The sequence below is a fragment of the Spermophilus citellus genome (genome assembly GCF_964194105.1).
Source record: "Spermophilus citellus genome assembly, chromosome: 6".
NCBI lineage: Eukaryota > Metazoa > Chordata > Mammalia > Rodentia > Sciuridae > Spermophilus > Spermophilus citellus.
In genome coordinates, this window is record NC_138187.1 from 114765371 (window position 1) to 114790284 (window position 24914).

The following is a 24914-nucleotide window of genomic DNA, read 5'->3' on the forward strand; positions in this document are numbered from 1 at the left end:
AGTCCAAGGAGAGGAATAGCTCGGTCAAATGGTGGTTCCATTTCCAGATTTCCAAAGAATCTCCATACTGCTTTCCAGATTGGCTGCACCAATTTGCAGTCCCACCAGCAGTGTATGAGTGTGCCTTTTTCCCCACATCCTCTCCAGCACTTATTGTTGTTTGTCTTCATAATAGCTGCCATTCTGACTGGAGTTGTATCTTAGTTTTGATTTGCATTTCTCTGATTGCTAGAGATGTTGAAATTTTTTTCATATATTTGTTGATTGATTGTATATCCTCTTCTGAGAAGTGTTTGTTCAAGTCCTTGGCCCATTTTTTGATTGGGTTACTTGTTTTTTCAGTGCTTAGCTTTTTGAGTTCTTTATATACCCTAGAGATTAGTGCTCTATCTGATGTGTGAGGGGTAAAAATTTTCTCCCAGGATGTAGGCTCTCTGTTCACCTCACGGATTGTTTTCTTTTGCTGAGAAAAAAACTTTTTAGTTTGAATCCATCCCATTTATTGATTCCTGGTTTTAATTCTTGTGCCATAGGAGTCTTATTAAGGAAGTTGGGGCCTAACCCACATGATGAAGATTAGGGCCTACTGTTTTCTTCTGTTAGACGCAGAGTCTCTGGCTTAATTCCTAGGTCCTTGATCCATTTTGAGTTAAGTTTTGTGCATGGTGAGAGTTATGAGTTTAATTTCATTGTGTTGCATATGGATTTCTAGTTTTCCCAGCACCATTTGTTGAAAATGCTATCTTTTCTCCAGTGCATGTTTTTGGCACCTTTGTCTAAAATAAGATGATTGTAATTTTGTGGGTTAGTCTCTGTGTCCTCTATTCTGTACCATTGGTCTACCAGCCTGTTTTAGTGCCAATACCATGCTGTTTTTGTTACTATTGCTCTGTAGTATAGTTTAAGGTCTCATATAGCGATACTGCCTGCTTCACTCTTCCTGCTAAGGATTTCTTTAGCTATTCTTGGTCTCTTATTTTTCCAGATGAATTTCATGATTGCTTTTTCTATTTCTATGAGGAATGCCATTGAGATTTTGATTGGAATTGCATTAAATCTATATAGTGCTTTTGGTAGTATGGTCATTTTGATAATATTAATTCTGCCTATCCAAGAGCAAGGTAGATCTTTCCAGAAATAGTAAATGAATTCAGCAAAGGAGCAGGATATAAATCAACACCCATAAATCAAAGGCATTTCTGTATATCAGTGACAAAGCCTCTGAGAAGGAAATGAGGAAAACTACTCCATTCACAATAACCTCCAAAAAAAAAAAAAAATGATACTTGAGAATCAACGAAAGAAGTCAAAGATCTATACAATGAAAACTACAGAACCCTAAAGAGAGAAATCAAAGAAGATCTTAGAAGATGGAAAGATCTACACATTCCCTTCTTAAAAGGAGACAGGGAGGAGGAGGGAGGGAGAGGGGGAAGGTGGGCAGGGTCAGATCAGAATATGATAGCCCAAAGGGTGGGGTTTTGGCCTGCCGAGAACTTCTAACTGAAGGAGATTGGAATCCCAAAAGCAACTTCAGCAGCAAAGCCTCTGCTCTCCTCCTGCCCTCCTGTCTGTTCATCCTTCTCTCCCAAAGCCAGTCATAAAACCTAGAAAGCGCTCGCGCTCGCTCTCTCTCTCTCTCTCCCTCCCCCTCCCTCCCTCCCTCCTTCTCTTTCCTTCCCTCCCTGCTATTCCCTTCCTGTCCCCCTACCCTCCCTTCCCCCCTCCCTTAAAAACCCTCATTCCAGACAGGACCTGCCTTAGGTCCAGAAGGAAAGAAGGCTATACAGAGAGGCCAAGAAGAATCTGACCAGACAGGGCTTGCTGGGACCCTGGCAGCCTTTTACCATTAGCTCACACCCCCTTTTCCAGTCATTTCTACATGGCCATCCATTCTTCATGGAACATAAACATAAAAACAGGAGTTTTCCCTGGATCTGTAGGTCTTTATTTCTGAAGGCTTTTAGGTCAAATAAAATTCTATTAAATAAATGTTATGATTTTTAAAATGTAAAGATATATACTAGTTCATAAATTAGAAGAAGCAGTTTATAAAGATAGACTCTTTCTGAAACTCATCTGAATTTTTATTGCAGTTCCTGGACCTTTTATACAGCTATAGAATTAAGATACTGTATTAGTGGTAAGAGGATAAACAGTCCGGTAAGACAGAATAGAAAACTCAGAAAGTGATTGCCACATGATTTATGATTGAGGTGGGACTGCAGATCAGTGGTGGAAAATGTCAATCTTTTTAATGAGTAGTGCTGAGACAATTGAGTATTTATGTGAAATTGAATGAAATTAAGGCTCCTACTATACACCGTAGACAATAATTCTGTGTGACATATAGAATTAAGTGTGAATGGCAAAACAATAAAATGCTTTCAAGATAATACCTTTATGATTTTGGAGTGGGGTAAGTTTTCTTAAATATGACATAAAAAGCACCAATTATAAAGGAAGATATTAAGAAATTTGATATTACTAGCAGTAAGTATTTATCATAATCAGAAGACACCATGGCAGAGAAAAGTCATTCTTAACATTCAAAACTAATATTTGGTGTTAGAAGTTAGCAATGGTTGCTATCTTTTGGAAGAGTGAATTGGATAGGGTGGGGGCAAGGACACTCCAGGAGGCTGATCATATCTTTCCTAGATCTGATACTGGTTATACAGGTGTATTCACTTTGTGAAAGTTCAGCAAACTGTACTAACAATTTGTACATTTTAAAATGTATATGCTCTACTTCAACAAAAAGTCTTTATAAAGGAAAACTACTAAGAAGCTATTTGTAAAACATTTGTCCAGCAAAATAATAGAGACCTCCTACAGCTCAATAAGATAGACATCTCAATAAAAAATCGAGCAAAATAATTGAACACACTTCAGAAAAGAGGAAATCATATATTTGATTTATTCTAAAAGGTGCTCAACCTTATTAATCTTCAGAGGAATGCAAATTAAAATGATTGATCTCTTTATACCAAAATTGGCTAACATGAAGAATCTGAGAAAACAGTACCTAGTGAGGATGTGGAGCAATGGGAACACTACTGCACTTGGGCTAGGAATAAAAATTGGCACAACCACCTTGGGAAATGGATTGTCATTACATAGTAGGTATGGAGGTAACATGCCAGGTGACTTAGTGATTCCTCTGTTTCAGAAATGGGTGCTTATGGGCACCAGAAGATGTTCAGAAGAGTATTTATAATAGCCTTGTTAACTATATCCAAACACTTGAAGTAATTCAAATATCTATCAACACAAGAATGTGTACATAAACTGTAGCATATTTATACAGCCATGTACTACATAATAGAATGAACTTTTCTGCAGAAAAATTCATATATGATATACATACATGTGAATATGTATGTATATAAATATAAATGTATACATATTCACATTTTTCATAAAATTTCAGAGGTGTTTCTTAACTCTCTGAAGTTCATCCCAGATGTCCAGGTACAAGCCCCTCTTCTAAAAGTACCCTCATTTGTCAATCAAAGAAGATGCATAAAAGGTATTATGTATATATTTAATGATATCAGCCTGAGCCCATTTAGGTTTGTTAATGCAACAGTGGAATGCAGCCTCCAGGCCTTCCCATTATTACATTTGTCTGTATTGTCTTCATATTTGTTTAAATTGGAAAGTTATATATTTTTAACAGCACTGTTGAGGTATAATTTGCATATCATAACATTTCCCTTCTGTAAGTATAAAATTCATCGATTTTTGACACCTCTATAGAGTTTTGCATCTGTCATCACTATACAAGTTCAGAACATTCCCATCACCTCCCAAATTTTCCTCAAGCCACATTTGCCATCAATCAAATGTGTATTTTCAAATGTAGTGTGTTGATTGCTTCATGTATTTCAAATAACTCATCATTAAAAGTAGCATAACACATTGTTGAATAGAAACTTGAAAAACATCAACCAAAATCTTTTGTTAAGTGTATTTTGAGGTTCTGTATACATACTTGATTAAAATCAGCTTATTTGCATCTGTTCTCTATTGGTAGTTTCAAAAAAGGGAACATACTAAACAGTTGATTTCTTCCTTCATATGTTCTTGGTGGGTGAATGTTGTCATGTTGTTCTGGGTGGGTTTTTAGTTTTAAAAATTTTAGTTGGTTTTGGGGAAAATGTTCAGTTATACAAATGGCCCTTTTATATGGCAGTCTGTATAGTACTAATTTCTGAGAGAATAAATCATACAAAATAGAATGAAGAATAGAAGTTAGACTATATAGTTAAATTAAAACATAAATATCAAATTGTAAATTATTTTCTTTATTAGGAGTAACTAAAGGGAAGAATGTATTGATCAACTCTGATATTAAATGTCTCAGACTTTAGAACAGTATAACAAGTATTTTAAAGGCTTTTCTTGTCTTTGTTCTACCACTTCATATTAAGATGCTGAGTATAATATAGAAGTACATATGGAATATAAATATTATGTGAGCATATTATACTATTATGTATAATTGGGCTTCCTCAAGTGATGTTTTTAACATACTTTTATTATACATACTATACACTATTATTATAGAAATTATTATTTCTGCTTAAAGGTGATTGTATGGTTGGGAAATGCAGATATATTATGTGTAAAATTAAATATTTTTCTAAAAAAGTATAACATCAGATGTTCATGAATTTTGGAAATAAAAATACATAATGCCTAGCTAGTTCCTAAGAGGTAGGCTATATCTTCTGTTTGTCAAAGTATTTACTCTGAATTATTGGTGGAGCTAACTTTTATTGAGGTTTCTCTGTTGCCAGGTACTTTATTACCAAGGTTGCCATCAGAACCGGGAATGACATTACTCACTATCAGGATTGAGAAAATTGGTCTGAAAGACGCTGGACAGTGCATCGATCCCTATATTACAGTTAGTGTAAAGGGTAAATAACTGGCAAATTGCATTATGTTTTTTCTCATATGGGACAAAGTTTTTGACAGGGGATGGTCTAGTATATGTGACAACTTACTTTAATGCATTCTATAATGAGGCAAAATCCTAGAAGAGATCATAACAGAACATAGTTCGAAAGACTTACAAAAAATATTTCCTACTTATACACTCACTTTTGCTTTTGAGTTTGTATAGATTTTTGCTCTTCAGATTCCATCTAACGTGCGGACTAAACATACACATTGTCCTTAACAGCAGGTACAGCCTTCAGGATGTAGATTAACAATAGCACCCCTCACCTTCCATGGGTGTGTAGTTTTCTACACAAAGCCCCATGTCCTGTTTTCCCATCTCTCCTGCTTCAGCCCCTCTTCTTCCTGTGCTACTGAGGTATCTACATAGGTGAGTCCTACAGAGGCAGATGAAAATCAGGGGACAGGGAAGTAGGGTGCGTCCATAACATCCATGCCCTGAAAGCAATCCCGTGGGATGATGATGTGATTAAGGAATAAATTATACCATTTTACAGAAATAACTATAGTTAGTACAAACGGCTTATTTTAATCTGTAGTTTTGCACCAAAGGAACAGATCGGTGCTGAAATTAAATGGAGGAACTTTTATCAATTGCAGAAATAAAGTCAGATCCAAGGGTTCATTAGTGCTAATTAAAACAAAAATATGACCACAAAGAAAAACATTTATTTAAAGAACATAATCCACAGCACTAATACTGGTACACTTTTAAATTCCGATGTTACCAGTTATCAAATATATAGTGTACTGGAAAATATTTACATTGTTTGATAGGCCATTTGTAAAACTGCATACTCATTCAGAAAGTATACTTAAAACACAAAAATATTTAATGATGTTGTAAATGTTAAATTACCTTTGCATATGTTAAACTGAAATATTTTTATGTAAATATTTTTTAATTATTAAATGTACTAAATTGTTTTTGAGCTTTTTGAGACACATAAATGAATAACACATAAACACTGAGGAGTTATTAAATGAGTCCATGTTGAATTTGACTAAACTGAGATTTTAAAACCCGGAAAATTAAAACTATATATAACGTACCATCTGGTTGTTGTAAATTCAGGGTATGTTGTAAACAGTATAACCAGAATTTAGATAATATATATGAAAAATTATTAACAAAAGGGTTTTTGTTGGCTGTTATCATCCATTTTTGGTTCTTAACAGGGAAATTATGATAAGGTTAGGTTTAAAGGCTTTTCTAAATAAGTCATATACTTGATCAAAGTTAGAAATTGGTGGCAGAGCTCCATTGTGGCAAATTATATACTCCAGATTTTTTTTTTTTTTTTTTGCATAGAAAAATATAGTGGGCTATTCCCTAAGGAAAACATGTTTGTTCTTTTTACCACTTCACTATGAAGATCAAGTTTTGTCCACTTGGCCACGTAAAGGCTTCCTTGTCCCCTTCATGAGGTCTCCTATCCAGTCTATATTCATTTCTCTCCACATACCCCATGAACTTCAACAACTCTCACATACTTGCTCACACCAAATAGGAATCTCTTAGCCTGAGAATCTCCTCTCAGCTCTTTCCATGCCTCTTTAGGAACTGTAACCTTTGCAGTTTCTATATTTTCCATCTGTATATGTGAATGCTCATAAGCAGAAACTTAATTGTTTCTCCAGATCTGAATGGCATAGATTTAACTCCTGTGCAAGATACTCCTGTGGCTTCAAGAAAAGAAGATACATATGTTCATTTTAATGTGGACATTGAGCTCCAGAAGCATATTGAAAAATTAACCAAAGGTTTGTAATTATCAGTTACTGACTTCTTAAGGACACAGTACTTATCTGGGTTTGTGTTCATAGTGTACTTAACACAAGATCTTATGTCACATAGTTATGAATATTGACTTAAAGAAAGTCAAATCAATTTTTTTTAAATATGAGAATTAGCAGTTGCATTATCTAGTTGTGTAATAATGTGGTTAAATATTATTTGATAGGGAAGTTTTTCTCATAATACAGAGTTAGGGAAGCAGGTTCCCTAATAATTACCTTAAGTCCTTTTAGGAACCTAATGATTACTTTCTAACAGTTAAAGAATTATTTTTTTTTCAATAAGATGCATTGGGTAAAAAGATACTATAACTGGCAGTTAGTTTGTAAGAATGTGGAAAGGACAATCTGGGCGTGGTGGTTTCAGGAGGGAGAGAAATGATATAAGGTAGAATTTTTTTTTAAAGGAACTCTTTTAAATTTCTATTCTATCTAATATAGGTGCTTATTGAAACCATTTCTATAGGTACTGCTGATACTTAAGTAACTTCTGTTTTTCTTGTGGTATTTAATATTTTATATTATTTGGTAGTTTATGATTCTACCTGTGTACATAACTTACATTCTTGCTATACAATTTTGTTGTACTTTGTAGAATTAAATGATATGGAGAAATGTCACTCAGACATGCTAGTACCAGAGCTTGGAGTGACAGCCACAGTGAGTTATCAACAGTTGTGTCATCAGACTGTTTGACACATGTTACTTTGTAAAATCATAGGCTTCTGGTGACACATAAGAAATGTGTGGTCTCTGGCTTATGTTGTTTTAATTCCTTAGGTGCAGCTATCTTCTTTGAATTCAAACACTACAAGCCTAAAAAAAGGTTTACCAGCACCAAGTGTTTTGCTTTCATGGAGATGGATGAGATTAAACCTGGGCCAATTGTAATAGAACTGTAAGTGATATACATATAGGATTAATACTGTTCTAATGGTTACTAGTTCATGTTTCTTCTTAGTCCCTCTTATCGAGAATGTAACATTGGAGTAGATCAATCATCAAAGTGTTTTAAACAATGATCTTTCTATTGTGGTTACAGATACAAGAAACCCACTGACTTTAAAAGAAAGAAATTGCAGTTATTGACCAAGAAACCACTTTATCTTCATCTACATCAAACTTTGCACAAGGAATGATTCTGACATGAGTAATGTGGAATTTCTGTGAATTTTACCACTCAGTAGAAACCATCATAGCTCTGTGTAGCATATTCATCCTTCAGGAGGCAGGAAGTGAGCCGTACCTATAGGCCAGTGAGTCCATTGCAAAGCTGTACCACAGAACTAAAGTCCAGCACCTCATTGTTATGACTCCTTTGGATACAGGTTTATTGTAGATTTTGAAACTTGTTTTTACTTTTCTATTAATTGTGCAATTAATAGTCTGTTTCCTAATTTACCACTGTTCCTACCCTGCTTCCTGGAACAATACTGCTGTGGTAGGTATGCTCATCTTCAAACTTAATACAGCAATAAGAATGTGCTAGAGTTTACACATTTGCTCACTTTTGCTCCAATATGGTCTTTTGATTTGAATTAACTTCAAACTTTTGAATTGAAGTGGGTAGGATAATACCAGATTGCTTTGAAAGGAAATTGGATCAGTTATGGTCTGTCTTATAGGCTGTTCCTTAGAGCTGGCCTAAATTCACCCTCATCTGATAGTTCTACTTAGAAATAGTGTGCCTTGATCAGATCAATATCTTATTATGGCAATGTTCCCCAGATTGTAGCTGTGATTTTTTTCCAGATGACCAGATTGTTTTTCTGAAAGTGAGCACATTTTTAGTCATGTTGATTAGTTGTTCTACATCACATTGCTATTGTTTCTAGGGTTAACATTAATGATTCTAGGGTTAACATTAAAACCATCTCTCAGAATAATTACAAATTTTTGGATGGGTTTACATCTTCTAAATCATGTCATCTAAAAATAATTGAGTGAGATGCTAATGAGATACTGCAGGAACAACTGCTGTTTTTCTGACAACTGATTGTGAAACCTTAAAACCTGCATACCTTGTCTTTATAAAGTGATGAGTATGCAAAATCTGGAAAGATATTCTATTTTTTTTAATATAGGTAGATATGACTGCCATTTATTTCCTATTTAGATATATTGACATTCATATGAAAATATGCAGGTCATTAGCCTATTATAATTTCACTATTTACATTACTTTTAACTTGATGAGACATAAATAAAACTTTCATAGTACACAAGGTGGATATTTGATACACAGAACATAAAGATTTGTGAGGAGCTTTTTTGTGGGTTACATGTAGAACCCACGTATTTTAATATTCACTATTTTAAATGAACAATGCATGAAGGGAATGCAATACTTGGCCTATTTTTAAACTAGTGTAAACCCTAATCATACCATCTGTTTGCTTTTTAAAACGAATAACAGTTATTTTAGCCCTTGCACTTCAAGAGATCTAGTCTTTAATTTTTCAGTTGTCTGTTAGGTCAGTTTTGTTTACTAGATGAATGTTAATAAAACTATATGAGCCTGAAAGAATTATCAACCAAATTTAGTCTTTTCTTTCATCTGGATTGGGTTAATTTCACAAGTGCAAAAATAGTTCAGTCTACAGTAGTTCTAGGAAATGAAGAATTTGCCTTAATAAAATGTTCACTCAACTGAAACTCTGAGTAGTCAAAATTTCCAGACTGTAAACTTCTCAAGAGAAGGGCCTCATCTTCTCCATGTCATGTAAACTTTCCAAGGTGCTTGGCAGCACTCTGTACCCTGTGGAGTACTCAGTACCTTTTTGTTTGATGTTACTGATGTTTGATGTTGCTCCCTTAAAATCTACTATTAAAATGTAGCAAAACTGATACATTGTTCTGTTTTCTCATACTATAAAACATGTATATCAAAGTGATAATTTAAAAAAAAGCAAACCTTTTTTTTGGTTGTAGATGGACACAGTACCTTTATATTTATATGTGGTGCTGAGGATCAAACCCAGTGCCTCACATGCAACCCCAGTCCCTCAAAGTGATAATTTATATGAAGAAACATTTAGCATCCTTCACATAAGAATGCTTTTTTTTTTTTTAACCTCTATTTATTTATGTGGTGCTGAGGATTAAACCCAGGGCCTTGCCTGTGCTAGGCAAGTACTCTACCACTGAGCCACAACCCCAGCTGCCACCAAAGAATGGAGTTATATGAAAAAAAAAAGAGGATGCTTTGTATGAATGTCTTTCATCAGCATTAAACAAACTTAAATTGAACATTGTCATCAGCTTAGCTTTAATTCATACCTGAATGACCAAACCTCCCCCCGCAAAAAAGGTGATTTTATCTTGAAGCAATTAACACAAAGCAATCTGTATCTCACAAATTAGTTGTTTAAATTTACTTTCTAGTGTGGGAGGGGATGAGTCACTGGACAATAATTACAACTATAGAGTAATACTTTCAGGTTGAAACACTACTACTTCACAAATGAAATGATTTTAGTAACTAAACTCAAACACAATTTGCTGGAGAGGACTTCTAAAACTTTTGAGATACAAAAGTATAATTGAATCAAGGGACAGTATTCTCTACACAACCTGTATATGGGCAGCTACCTTGGGCTTTGCTACAGAAGTGGTACAGTCAGATGGATGTAAGGAGAGGCAACTATGGGTGGGTTCAGAACTGCTCAGATAAACTACGTAGAACGCATTATAACTTACTAATAGAATAAATACAAAAAAGGCTTTAGAGGGAAAACTACTGTTGCTTTGAATAAAATAATAAATCTGCCTTTCCTTGAAAATCTATCTTCCTAGCTGACATCACCTTTATTTAAATGCTATTTTAAAATTAGAAGTTATAGTAACTTCAGCATTGCCTTGTGTCCTGTAGAGGTTGAAAGATACATTCAAAATGTGTTTGTGACTTAAATTTTATTTTACATGGTTAAAAATGGCATAAGCTATTATATGGTTTTTCCTCTTACACACAGCTGCTGCTTCTAATATTAAATGGAGGTTATGTAGATTGAATTCTTCCTAAAGGACTCAAATTCTTTTTGATTCTGAGTTATCTTCAGTAGTTTAGAGATTTTGTTTCACAGGGATTTTGTTTCACACTGAAGCTTTTGCCCCTATTTTGAGAATACTTAAGGGACATAAAAAGAACAATGATATGTTATGTTCTAGGTTTCAACAATCCTATTACTTTCTAGAATTTAAAAGAATGGAAGAATATGGTCTAGCAGTAAACAAAAGTACCAGGCTTTCATAATTTTATTTAAATCTTAAACCTCTTAAAATGTACTGTTAAAATTGCCGTAATTAAAATTACAGTTCTGGAGAGCTAGTTCTTAGAAACATTGTTTTAAAGACAGTAGTTACAGATTCAGGACTTGCTTTAATTGATTTTTAAATAAAATATATTTGAGTATCTATCAAAAACAAGAATTTAATTCAGCCCATAGTTGCTGATTAAAGACATTATAAGCCTTAGAGTTTCATTCATTCTTAGAGGATTATACTTTTCTAATTTTTTTATCATATTCCTTGAAAATCAGTGGCAAGGTATGGGAAAGAGAAGAGTGTGTTGTGTACACTTTTAAAAAGAAATTTCCTTATTTCTTATAGACACAACATACCACCTTATATTTTACTGTTATAATGCAATAATGGCAAAAGCAGTAGAACTTCAGGTCAAACAACTCTTGCTACTAATGTAAACTCATTCTCAGAAAACCATTCTCACATGGACAGTGGTTAGAAAAAAGTACATGAATGTGCTACAAAAATAGAGCCACAAGACTTCTCACAAGTAAAAGAAATCCTCTGTAGAAGTCCACAGTTGACCAAGGTCCAGCCTCCTTAACAGTAAGCAACAGGGAATATGCTGCCAAGTCACCATCTTCAGTTCTGAGAGTGAGTTTACATGCTTCCCCAATGGCACAAAGTCTCATGACGATCCAATGAATCAACAGACACTTGGGAAATATTAATAAACAATTTTTTATGAACTATTACAACAAAGAACTTCAGCAAGAAGGAAAATGAAGTTTATGATCTTTGAGTAAACATTTTTAGCGTAACAGTCTCTGCGACCAGATATTGAAAGAGAAAAAAATCAAGCTTATAAAACACCATTTCTCCGTTATCAACTGGAATACACTAAAAATAGGATAATGGAAATACATGTTCTTAAAGCATTTCCACAGGAAATGTCCATAATTATGACATTCTAAATCATTTAGCAATTGTATATGCTACATTAACTAAAACAAAGGTATTCCTTATTGCACATTTTAAAATTGGAAGGATACTCTAGCTTAAGTGGGGGATATTTAGGGAGAAAATATTTTGGCTCAAAATGTATACTGCACCAAGGCAGCTTCATTCTAAAAACATAAACCATTTAAAATAAACTTTTATATTTTGAAGCCAATAATCCTTTAACTTGATGAATAGTTCATAGTCCATTTTCTGACTGTCAGAGGTTAATTTTATGGGCCCTGTTTTAAGGCCTGTGAACAGCCCTCACTACTCTGAGAATTAGGTGTAGGTGGAGGTTCATCTTTAAAGCCTGAAGGCATTAAGTCTTTTGCAGCAGGTGGTGGCCCATAGTCTTGGGGACCATGAGTTGGAGGTGGTAATGGGGCACCAGGAATGAAGTACTCTCTTGGGCCAAATGAGCCTAAAGGTCTAAATGGTGCTGGTGCGGGTCCTGGAAAAAAATCAAGAGGGTCAAAAGGCAAATCCCGTTTTCCAGGTGGAACACCTGGTGCATATTCTCTGAAGCCTATTGGTGGACGCATACCAGGACCTGGAAAATAAAAAGGAAGTTATGTAAATACCCATAAATTTCTGAACTAGGGTGATTTCAAGTATGTTAATATAGTCTTTAATTTCTCCCAAGCCTAGAACATCAACTGGTGAACATCCTGACTTGCCAGATGAGGCAAACTGAGATGGAACAAGTTTAGGTTATAGCCTTTGACCAACCAGCCATGAAGCAACATATTAAGGATTTAAACATGGCTCTACCTAGCTCCAGGCTTGTCTTTTTTCTTTCCCTACTATATAATTGCAGAATTATTTCTATCTCACAAGAACTCCATTTATATTTGGAAGTACTATATTACCATGACAAGATGATAGATTATGAAATAAGAACTTTACTACATCAAAGAAATTTTGATAAAAGGAAATCCCACTATTTATTACTGTATCCATTAAAAATTCATGAAGTATTTCAGCATGGACTTTACACATGCCATCAGAATCAAGGTGCATGCCCTCCTGGAAAAGGCCTTCCACAGCCACCTAATTAAATCAGCAACATTTATTAGGTCACTGTTAAATCCTCCTCTTTAACACTTCCCTCTGACTTTTCTCAAGGTAAGGAGGGTTTGACTTTTCCTTTTCTATATTCTATAACTTACTGCTTATGCTTCCATTATGGGTGATTACAAACTTTATGTTATAGGATTTTCATATCTGTGACAAAATTTTAAGTTATGGCATGTGTCTCATCCACCTTTCCATCTATTGCAGTGCATATCAACAGATTTTCAACAAACATCTGCAGAAGTAATATTTCTGGCTTTTCTGTATATAGCCCCTTATCCTTGTCTATGAGAGATAGCTATTGCCTATCTCAGTATAAGATTATGTAGTGTCCCATATGTCCCAGAAAACTGGAGGAAAAGTGAAAATGTACTCAGCTTTATCCTTTCATTGTTAAGACCTGAGATAGCAACCGTTTTAGCAAGCAATAGAAATGAAAGATGAATGTGATTTATAAGTCAATCACTACTGTTCAGATCATCATACCAAATGGTGGAGGAATTGGCCGAGACCCAAAAGGCCCACCGAGCTGAAGTGGCGGTCCATACCGGATGGGAGGTGGTGGAGGCCGTCCCATCGGGGGGCCCATGAAGGGTACCCCTGAGAAAGGAGGGGGCCCTTTCATAGCCATATGAACCTGCAATTTAAGATTTGAAAGCAGTTAAAAGTTTTAAAATTTCTATATATTAAGACAAAGTACCAACACCGATAAAAGCTAAAACCCAAAACAGGCACCTGTCCAGAGAGCACCATCAGTGCAACAAAACTCTACCCACCCCTCCTGTGTATTCCCACTGACAGCTTACAGAAGTTGGAAGGATGCCAGAAGAGGGAGCAGTTTGTTACTGATTATATCTGCACAGGAAAGGGAAAGGCAAGAGGACTGGCAGAGGTTATTAACAGAGGTGATTTCTGACCAGTATGTCATGCTGTATTCACTACAATCTATTTCAAAGGGAGTCCCCCGCTCCCCATCACTTCCCTTTCATCACAATAGCTCATTATTTCCATATTAAGAATGAACAGAATAAAATGAAAAATCCATTCTCTACCCATGTAATAATAGCTACTATTCAGAGTATCTTCAGTAAGTCTTTCATATATTATTCAACCTCTGAGATCTTTAAGTAGACTGTCTTGTTTTAAATAAGAGGGAACAAAAGCAAATGGAATATCATAATTTGTTGAAGGCCACACTGCACTCAATCCCAGGTTTGCCTCCAAGCCATGCTTTTCCCACCTCTACTCCTCTCTAACAATGGGTCTTTGCTCTCTTTTAAATCTTCTACTACAAAGGGGTTTGGGGTCTAATCTAAGCTGCCCTTAGATTTCTCCAGAGATGTATATTCCTGGAATATATATACACTGGAACTTGAGAAGTATTTTCCATCACAGTGCTATATACACAAATTAGGAAGACAAGGCTTTAATATTTACTTTCATTTACTGTACACCATTTGAGATATTGATTTATCATTTCCTATGAGTAGTGGGTTTGAAACTAAACAATTAAAAATTTATTTTATTATAGAGCTGCAGAAGACCTACCAGATATAATAGCAACACAGTTACAAGAGAATACACTTACGTGAACAAATGAGACCATTTCTTGGGACTGGCTCAAGAGGTCATTTCAGATTATCATTGTTTCACTGAAACAGTATTTCACTTTCAGAAAATCTGATACCAGTCTAATTCAAATCACTCAAAATAGGGTTTGCACAAATGGAGGAATTCTTAAATAACATTCTTCCAAACAAAAATAAAAATGATGAATTATGTAATTTATAATGAATTTACTTTGCCTTAGAACATTCAACACAAAACACCATATTATAAAGTTAGAGTGATAACTTTTCACATTCTGTAGTTCATTATAGTTGTACACACTTAAGCAACATTCCCAAGTTAAGGAGAAAAGTAAGCTCAATATTGCATGCAGTTTAAAGCAAACAAGATCAGTGTCATGCTCTGAATATCCTTCCCAGAAATGCACAGAATAAAACCCAATTCAGTTCTCAACCTCTAAGTACTTACTCCAACTGGATGCTCAGTCAAAGAAGTAATGGTGGAGACTGAGGGGGTCTCAGGTTCTTGGGGAACAGTTTGCTTTTTAAAAAACAAATGGGATAGTACAAATAGAACACAAAGAAGGATAAAGCAAAGAGCAAGTACTGTAGGAAAGCTACATGATCCTGCATGACCACATGATTCACAGTAACTACAGAACTTACCTTGCCCTCATTCGTCACCTTAGCTGGAGAAGAACTTCTGGAGCTGCTGTTCATGTGAGCTGGACCACATCCTGGGTCTGTTAGAGATCAAAGAATGGATTCAGACTTATTCTAACATGAAAAGAATAAAAATCCTCCATCCACAATTACAGATTCTTTGAAATTACTTGGTCCCTTTACCAGAGGCAACGGGTTTCCCAGATGCCTCAGAAGACCAGTACGAGGTAAAGGTCCATCCATTGACCCTTGGGAAAGAAAGATCAGAGCCCTTGTATGTATTTTTCAGAAGAAATAAACCACTGGTGGACAGGTCAGGGTTCAACAATAACTAGAAAGCAACATGAAAAATGGGTTGCCCAGGGGTTGGGGTCATAGCTCAGTTGTAGAGTGTTTGCCTAGCTTGTGTGAGGCACTGGGTTTGATTCTCAGCACACATTTAAAAAATAAATAAAGATATCATGTCCATCTACAATTAAAAATATTTAAAAAAAATGGGTTGCCCAATACGTAAATCACAATTTATGAAGAGACTTAAGTAAAATAAAGAACTGCCTTGGGTTGATAGAACAGCAGATTAATAAGTACTGGTCCTAAACTTTAAGCTATAGACTTGAAGTATGTATAGGCTGGCTTTTCTTTAGTCTGGATAACCTGACTTCTAATCTTACCAAGACTACAGTCCTATTTAGAATTGGAAATAAGACTCAGTATTTCATGTTGGAAATATGTATGCTACATAAAGTTTAAGACTACTTTTATAATATTTGGGAAAGGAACACCATAGAGATTTAATTTAAAGATAAAGGTTTACACTTCACAGTGTAAAATTTAAAAGAAAAAAACAATACAGGGACCTCCAGGGGAAAAAAAAAAAAAAATGTTTTCTATTCTAGAACAGATTTTACAGAAAACATTCACTAAGATAAAGTAAGAAATTATCTTCTATATATTGGACAGGCCCAAATTCTATGTTTTCATTAGAATATTCAAAAGGGGAAAAAAAAAACTAAAACCTTGAAGCAGTTTACTATAAAGCAACATGTGAATGCTCACCAAATCCGTTTCTAGGCGTATCTTTTCGATTAAGAGTAGCAGAAGGAGGTCTCCCAGCTGGCTCTGTTGTCAGTGGAGGGGAACATTCTCCACCACTCACGGGGGATGGACCAAAAGAGCCATTATGGCTCAGTGGACCTAAAGACAACAATGCTGTGTTACTACTTTAAGGCAGCCTTCTCCCTGACACCAACCCTCACCTCCCGCTTTAGCAAATCATTCAGATTATTTCATAACCATTACACACAGAAATAAAAAGTAATTTACATACATTCTGCACCAAGAAATAAAATAGCTCCTTTTACAAAGTGCCCCCTACCTCTCCGAGGAGGATTTTGTAAATTTGGTCTTCCCGGCATAGGTTTTACAATCACGGGTTCATCTTGCCGCACTGCCATCTTTTGGGTCATTTCCAATAGTCTTGAATATTGAGAAAGAATGGGCTGAATTATGAAACAGCTTCATAGATAATATCTAGCATAACCTTAAAACACTATAAAACATATAGTAAGATACCAAAATCACATACTTCTGTCTCAAATTAGCAGCTTCCCTTTTCTCTTCAGCTATAGCTCTTTCTGCAGAACGAGCTTTGAGCTATTAAAGAGAAAATATTCAAATTCAGTTGTGGTAGGCTATGCACAAAATAAAGAAAAGGGGGAAAAAATCTTACCCAATTATCATGAGCTTTCTTCTCATGCATAGCAATCTGAAAAGGACAACACATTAAAAAAATATGTTTTTAGGGACTCATTATAATAGCCTATAATTGTCTGTATTAGATATCAAAGAATTCTGCAACTACAGGACAGTATTAATTACTACCTGGTTTTTAAATGAGCGCTCGGTTTTCTGTAATTCTTCTTCCATCTCTTCAATTCTCCGCCTAAGAATTACAACAATTGAATAACATTTGAAACATTCTGACCATTTTCCCTTTATTCCATCAGCTATACTTTTAAAGACTTTATCATACATAAGAAAAACATTTCTATAGTTATATGAATCCAGTGTGATCAAAACTAATACTACAGGCCAGGTGCAATGCCACATGCCAGTAATCCCAATGATTGGGAAGCTGAGGCAGGAGGATCACAAGTTCGAGATCAGTCTCAGCAATTAAGTGGGAACCTATGCAACTGAGACCCTGTCTCAAAGTAAAAAAAAGGTCTAAGGATGTAGCTTAGTAGTAAAGCACCAAAAATAAATAAATAAATAAAATAAAAACCTAATACTAATAACTTCTTTATCATTTAATTGCTAGAGATTCTGAATGATAAATTATAATTTCCTTAACTGTTCATCAGTGTGTTCTCAAGTAATTCTGCTAGAAATATCTTCCTCCTTAAAACTTTTTTTCTTTTTTTCAAATTATATCCATAGAAGATTTCCAAGGTCTATCAAATGCCACACTTTTGTGGGTCTTGATACATCACACAGCAAACTGATTTCTTAAAGAATTACTACAACATACAAAACCCTCAGAACTGTTTGCATTGACCAAGTTCCCTATGGTCTTGCCCACTGGGTATAAGTAAATTTTTGTTAACATTTTTCATTTGTAAAGTTGAAATTTATTTTTTCTCCTGTGTGAATTGAATGTATTCATATCCTCTGGTTATTTATACTTCCATGCTATTTTCTTCTATCTACATAATGTAAAAAAAGATTAAAAAAGAAAGCTAACACTAGTTCATTAGACATTGATACCCTCCTTTAGAAACTGAACTCACTTGTAATTTTTAACTTCCTGTACAGCGGAAACCACCTTTTCATCTGCAGCTGACAGCCGCTGCTCTTTTTCTAGTCTCTCATATTCTTCTTGGCTCAGTTTCCTAAAATAAAGCCAGTTATCAAATCAAAAGTTTCTCTCTGTGAATATCACTTCCCACAATTCTAAAAAATGCTTAGGCACATAAAATAGGAATTCAAACCTGCAATTTCGTAAATCAAACTCTGGCAAATCACTTACATTTTCTAACTTCTCCTCTTAATTCTCTACTTACCAGTAAATAAAATAAATGTGAAAACAACATGTGCCCCAAGGGAAAGTATCCTGTGTGTAAGATAATAAAAACTCACTTTACTTCAATGTGGAAGATCAGGACTGATCAACCTAACATAATTAAACATATTAGGATAAAGCAGGGGATAATTCTTTTCTCGTTTCTGCCATGGGTAGGACACTAAGTATATCTTTGTCATGGAGGAACTCTTTTCTCAATCCAAGACTGGTACCATAATAAAGATATAGTCAGTCGAAGAAAAAATCTTCTAGAATATGTCTTTTAGCTATGCAATTAACCACAGAACATTTTTCACACTTTAGATATCTATTTCAAAAGAATTGCAATTAAGCAAAAAGACAAATCTGAGTTTTGATAATGTCTGTCAACCAGAAAAAGAAGCCAAACTGATCAGAGTATTATCTACTGACAAGTTTTAACTCTGATCATGAAACTCAAGATGTTCATCTACTGAGACAAAGGTAGCCACATTTAATGATTTAAAAAATACTATTTTCTGCTATCCTTGTACTACTTTAGCCATAGTTCCAATTCAAAAGATAATTAACTTGAAACTTAATTTTCCATAAATCAGAAGAATTATAGTAAAAAAGGATTATTGATACCAAATAGAAAAAAGGGGATTATATATTCTTATATAACTTCTCATTTAATTCTTCAGCAAGTATTTCATGAGTGGCTATAATATACTAATTACCTTGTAAGATGCTAAAGAATAAAAGAGCTCACTGTTTCAGGTATAAATGATGCCTAAAGGAATATAATAATTTTCCCCACTGGCTTAAGAAGGAATATGGAGAAAACTGAATCTTGAAGGACAGAGAGAAGTTTGTTTCCAATTATCAAAGAGTTAGTCTGAGAGCACTAAGAACAATCAAAACATCTTTATAAGAATATAAAATTGTGTTTGAAAGGATCCAAGCTAAAAAGGCAGTGAAGATATATGTATGTGGCCAAGATCCATTAGAAAAAGGAATCTCAGAATGACAAGTAAGGCTGGCACTTTAAGGTACTTTTCTCCTAGGTTTACCCACATATTGAAGATAACACAAAGATATAATGAGTCTGAACTAAGCCTTCATCAAATTCCTGGGCTTAGAGGAAAAAAGAAGTGTTTGGGGCTACAAATAAAGGGACCCTTAATAAAAGCCCTAGCCTTTGAGTTTAGATTAGAAAGTACTGCACACTTAAGTGATGAACAGGCAAAAAATCCAAAAGGAACAATACTGAAACATTGAAAAGACAAGTCATTTTTGAATTATCTTAATTGCTGACCAAGTTTAAAGTGACAATCTTACTCAAGTAACCTCAACACTTTTCTATAAGAAGATAACTTCATCTTAGTCCTCAAATTTCATCTATAATTATCACAACAATGTTAGCCAATCAAAACTGACCAGGCACTCCATAAGACAAAATTCTGTGAGAAAAAATCCCACAGAAAAGGAAACCACCTAATGGGGTTATCCGCACATGTTTTAAAATCACTGTGCTTTCTGTAGTCAAAAAAGTAAAGTCAAGATTATGAATTTCAGGGCTGGGAATATAGTTTGGTTGGTAGAGTGCTGCCTTGCATGCACAAGGCTCTGAGTTCAAACCCCAGCACCACAAAAGAGGAAAAAAAAAAGATTATGAATTTTGTCAAAGGATTAGAAACTACAAAACCAAGAAATAGTTGGGTGTGGTGACCTACCTACAGTCGAAGATACTCAGGAGGCAGAGGCAGAATGATGAGATTAAAGATAGCTTGGAAAGCAGTAAGACACTAGTCCCTTATGAGAAAGAGCAAGGAGTCTGGGGAGGTAGCTCAATAGTAGAACACATGGCTCAAGGTCCTGGGTTTGAACTGTAGTACTGAAATAGGACTGGGGTTGTGGCTCAGTGGTGAAGCACGTGCCCCACATGTGTGGGGCACTGGGATCAGTCCTCAACACCACATAAAATAAATAAAATATTGTGTCGGGCTGGGGATGTGGCTCAAGCGGTAGCGTGCTCGCCTGGCATGCGTGCAGCCCGGGTTCAATCCTCAGCACCACATACAAAGATGCTGTGTCCGACAAAAACTAAAAAATAAATATTAAAATTCTCTCTTTCTCTCTCTCAAAAAAATCCTATAAAAAATAAAATATTATGTCCATCTACAACTAAAATAATATTTTAAACCCTGAACTTTTAAAAATCCTAAACTCAATGAATGATTTTAGCAGCAGATTTGGGAAGTAAAATAAATCCTAGCACTTTTAAGACAGGTCAGAAGAAAATATCTAGAGGAAATAAATCCAGAATGTAGGAGGCAGGGGAAATCAAATTCTAATATGCATTATTATAATCAGAAGAGAGAATGAGGTAAAATCAACATTTAGAAAAAGACTCGAAAATTCAAGAAATGTTTAATGGTCCCAAGCAACATAACTGCAAGAGGAAAATGTGGGTGGGGTGGGGAAAACTACACCTAGGCACTTCCCAATACAACTGTTAAAAAAACAGAGAAATGACTACAGGAACTAGGGGAGGGATAAGACCAAACAACAATGATAATGGACTCCTTAAAGAAAAAATTTAAAACAGATGGTAATTAATTGGATATTTTTAAATTGCTAAAACTAAGTAACAGTCAAAATTCAGTAGCCAAAAGAAAGATCCTTCAAAAATGGAAACTGGTTTTAACTCTAATCATGAAGTTCATGTCAATCTAATACAGATTATAAAGGTAGCAATATTTAGTGGATAAAATACTATTCTCTGTTTATCCTTGTACTACTTTGATACACTAATCAAATCTATCATTAAAGGACAATGTTCAAATAGAATGAAAATAATTTCAAATAAGAAACCAACTGTGTAGAATGCAGAACTACAGAAACTTTAAATATGTGTATAAATTGAATGAATGTCTTGTGGAGTTCACAGTATATGAAGTACTAACATACAATGCCACAACAGTTATCTGATTCAGGAGCTACTTAAAGCCCATAAAAAAAAATAATAAACCTATTAATCTATGTCAGGTTTTTATTAAATCCAGAATATATACCATGGCCTTTAAATTATGAGAAGATGAATAAAATTATAATTATATAATTATAATTCCATTATAATTTATGATTACATCAAGCTTATACAGGGGATGAGGAAAATGATTAAAAATATTTAAACTATTAAAAGGATACAAGGAAGAAAAAAAGAACAGGTCATCAAATAGAAAGCAAATTCTTCATAAACCACAGGCACATATTGACATGGACAGACTTATATTTTAGAAAGTCCACTCAAGCGGCTATAGAGAAAATTACTAAGAATTTGAAATAAATTATATAAAAATATAAATAACGGAGAATGAAGACAGATCACCTAGGTTAGAAACAGAAAAGATGACACAGGCATGAACTAACATAGTACCTGGGGATGAGTAAAAAGAGTACAAACCACAGATGATGACTGAATGAATTTTGGAGGAGTTGAGGAAAATAGTGCTACAATTTAACTGCATTACAAAGAAAATTAATTGCCATTTAGGTCATTCATATTACTAGTAGGGACAGAGAAAACAAGTGTTCTTTTTAAAAAAAAGTGATAAAATGAGAAATGTTTCTTTGAAACAGGCCAGGCATTTAGAACTGGCCTGAACAAAAATTCGAGATTCTAAAAAGGTCGCTTGGAGATCACAGAATTTTAGAAAAGTTAATGGGAAGGTTTCAATATTTAATGCATTAATTAGGCAACAGAAGTCAAAATACCTAAAAATAGTTAGGTCTGTAAGAAGGTCTGTCTTTGCTTTAACAAGATTATATATATATGCCGAAGAGTAAAATCAGGTGCAAACAAATAAAATATGACACAAAAAACCTATTTTTAGAGAATTCAAGTATTTTTGTGTATTAAAAACTTCAAATGAACTTTCAAAAAATAACTAGCTCCACACTGAGAAGATTAATATATATACTACAAACAAGTACTTCTGTAATCATAACTCCTAAGGTCCTTGCCACAGTTCAATTTTTAGTGTGAATATCTGAGATATTCAAGTCCAAAATTTGTACCATCAATAAGTAAATATTATTCCTTTTTGAAGTTTTTATTCTACTAAAACATGTCATTCCAAATCACTCAGTATTTTTAAAGGTCCAGAGTTAGAGATACAAGTTCAAAACATTAAGGAAAGAAAAATGCAACTTATAGGAAACAAAACACAAAGGAAAAAAGACAAATCTCTACTTATTACAACTAGAAGAAATTGTAAATAATCTTAAGAAAAGATAAAATTATCTGTTAGTTCACACAGTGATAACAATAACAAACAATGAAAATCTTACTTTTGTAATGCCATCTCATTTTGCTGGTAGAGTTCATTTAAAATCTCCACTTTCTGCCTAAGAGTTTTGCATTCCTCTTCCAGTCCAACTTTAGAAGACCGTAGTGAATTGCAGTCACTTTCTAATTTCTTTATTTGGTCTGTAAAGGATAAAACAGCTTATCTCTATATGTGTACAAGGACTTAAGAACTTGTTTGAGGGAGTAGTGCCAAGAAAAGTAAGAAGCATGAAAGCAAGAAGCCATTCTTTATCTTTCCAATAAAATTTTAAGTCTTTCCAACATGGCAATTTCTTCTCAAGAAGAACCCACCTTCTAGATTACATTTTGTGGACATCGAGGCTCTTAGCTTAAGTTGTAAAAGTTTTAGATCCTCTTCAACTACTGATATTGTAGTTTGTGTCTAAAAATTGCAGAAAAGAGAGGTATTCTTAAAAGTGAGGCACAGGAAGAATTCACAGGCACTATGGGACTCTTACAAAGAACTATACCCGAGAGACATCCATCATCTGCTTAATTTGATCTTTGATCTTCTCGTTCCGATCACCTAAAAAACAAAAGACTTTAGCTTTTTCTTTCCTTACTTTTAACTCTATATTCTCCTAACTTCCCCAAACTAAAGAATGATTGTGTTCAAACACCAGAAGAAAAAAAATCAATTAAATAATTAAACTGATTAGACTAATGACTTTTAAGAGAATTGCAAGCTTAGATTTAAAAAAAAAAAAAGAGAGAGGTGAATTTCAGACTGGGGTTGTGGCTCAGTGGTAGAGTGCTCACCTAGCATGTGTGAGGCACTGAGTTTGATCCTCAGCATAAAAATAAATAAAAGTACTGTGTCTTAAAAAAAAAAAAAAGGTGAATTTCTAGCTTGCACAACTAAAATGTTATCTATGCTATTCTTGTAAGATAAAAGCTTTTCTTCTCTCTCAGATCTATCTTCACCTGGGCAAGTAAGTGTCTTGTTTAGAAAGATTCAATCCTCTATTTTCTCCCTGAACCAGGTGTGGTTTGAAATACTTGCTATGTAAGCAATATCCAACTTGGGAGAAAACATCTGGAAATATTTTCCTCATCAGTAAACACTGTTACACTCCCTCTCTAGCTTTCTGATAGTGTCTAGCCTCTGTTCTCACAGCCTTAGTTTATGGTTCCAACTACCTCCGGACTCTTAAGACTGACTGTGGACCTTAAAACCACAGAGCCATAGAGATGATGAGTATCAAAATCAAGTATCATCTGCATAAGTTAAGAAATAAATTTCTCTTACTGTACAATGTTCAATACTTAGAGGTATAGGATGTGACTATTGTAGCTGCAGTGTACTTACTAGTTTTCAATGGGATAGAAAAAGTCAGTGTTCTTCACATGCCTATTGCTACATTATACCCCAGCAACCCACCTCTGCCAATGCAACAGACATATCTATAGATCCAGTGATATGTCTACAACCCTGAAGCTTAAGAAGAAATTCAGCCAGCTGAAAAGTAGCATCTGTATACTTAATTAAAGACAGGAAAGCAAAAAAGGATTCAACCTCCCTGAGACTGATCTTACCTGCTACCTCTCCATTGGTTAATTCATCTGACTCATCTCTACTTTGATCCTCAGATTCAGATTCACATTGTAACTGATTCAACTGTGTGATGTAATTAGTCAAAGCCTAGAAAAGAAGCAAAAGGTTGGAAGACTCTCAATTTTAATTCAGAAGATTTCAGGAGAATTCATGAGATGAAACATGTATTTGGAGTATAAACTTACATTAATAGTATCATCTTTGTGACTAAGAGCTACTTCTAAATCTTTCTGGGACTTCTCAAATGATTTCATTTGTTCACTGAGCTCAGCGTGTGATGTACTCCAGTCTTTGACTTCCTGCTGCAACTGAAAAGTCAAAACACATGAATTCCTATGGGTTAGGGAGGGGTTTCTGCACTGGATATATCAGGACTACAAGACTTAGACAAAGAAATAGAGAGCCATACTCCTCAGTGGCCTGCCTCAATCGAGGGGGTTGAGACCTTGGTTAAGGAAGAGGGCAGAGTGGCCCCAACTCTCACAGCTGCAGTAAGAACATCAGAGCTATCAGGAAGTTGACCCTGTTTATTGCATTCCCCAGAAAATTGCTGCCAATTCAAATAATTTACCTCCAGCAGGAATGGCTGGGCACATATGACTGTCTCCTAAATTTAGATTCCTTATC

The 24914-nt window shown here is 34.7% G+C and overlaps 2 protein-coding genes across 7 annotated transcripts in view; one reads left to right on the forward strand and one right to left on the reverse strand.

Annotated features, from left to right (window-relative positions):
• AIDA (axin interactor, dorsalization associated) overlaps positions 1–9615 on the forward strand; it is a 43172-nt gene extending 33557 nt beyond the window's left edge. Inside the window, exons 7-10 of one of the 2 annotated variants that reach the window (XM_081298105.1) lie at positions 4806–4928; positions 6613–6735; positions 7549–7666; positions 7811–9615. In XM_081298105.1, the coding sequence (XP_081154231.1) occupies positions 4806–4928; positions 6613–6735; positions 7549–7666; positions 7811–7907 (461 nt within the window). In that variant the 3' untranslated portion in view covers positions 7908–9615. The remainder of the gene's footprint in view (positions 1–4805; positions 4929–6612; positions 6736–7548; positions 7667–7810) is intronic. The other variant, XM_081298106.1, reaches the window with a different exon arrangement.
• A 2118-nt stretch (positions 9616–11733) lies between these two features.
• MIA3 (MIA SH3 domain ER export factor 3) overlaps positions 11734–24914 on the reverse strand; it is a 50488-nt gene continuing 37307 nt past the window's right edge. For 3 of the 5 annotated variants that reach the window (XM_081297232.1, XM_081297230.1, XM_081297233.1), the window contains 15 exons: positions 24473–24595; positions 24269–24374; positions 23203–23258; positions 23024–23114; positions 22714–22852; positions 18107–18208; positions 17199–17259; positions 17047–17082; positions 16903–16970; positions 16693–16793; positions 16374–16511; positions 15321–15397; positions 15124–15195; positions 13573–13723; positions 11734–12562 (listed from right to left, as the gene is read on the reverse strand). In XM_081297232.1, coding sequence (XP_081153358.1) covers positions 12243–12562; positions 13573–13723; positions 15124–15195; positions 15321–15397; positions 16374–16511; positions 16693–16793; positions 16903–16970; positions 17047–17082; positions 17199–17259; positions 18107–18208; positions 22714–22852; positions 23024–23114; positions 23203–23258; positions 24269–24374; positions 24473–24595 — 1641 coding nt within the window. In that variant the 3' untranslated portion in view covers positions 11734–12242. The remainder of the gene's footprint in view (positions 12563–13572; positions 13724–15123; positions 15196–15320; positions 15398–16373; positions 16512–16692; positions 16794–16902; positions 16971–17046; positions 17083–17198; positions 17260–18106; positions 18209–22713; positions 22853–23023; positions 23115–23202; positions 23259–24268; positions 24375–24472; positions 24596–24914) is intronic. The other 2 variants (XM_081297231.1, XM_081297234.1) reach the window with 2 other exon arrangements.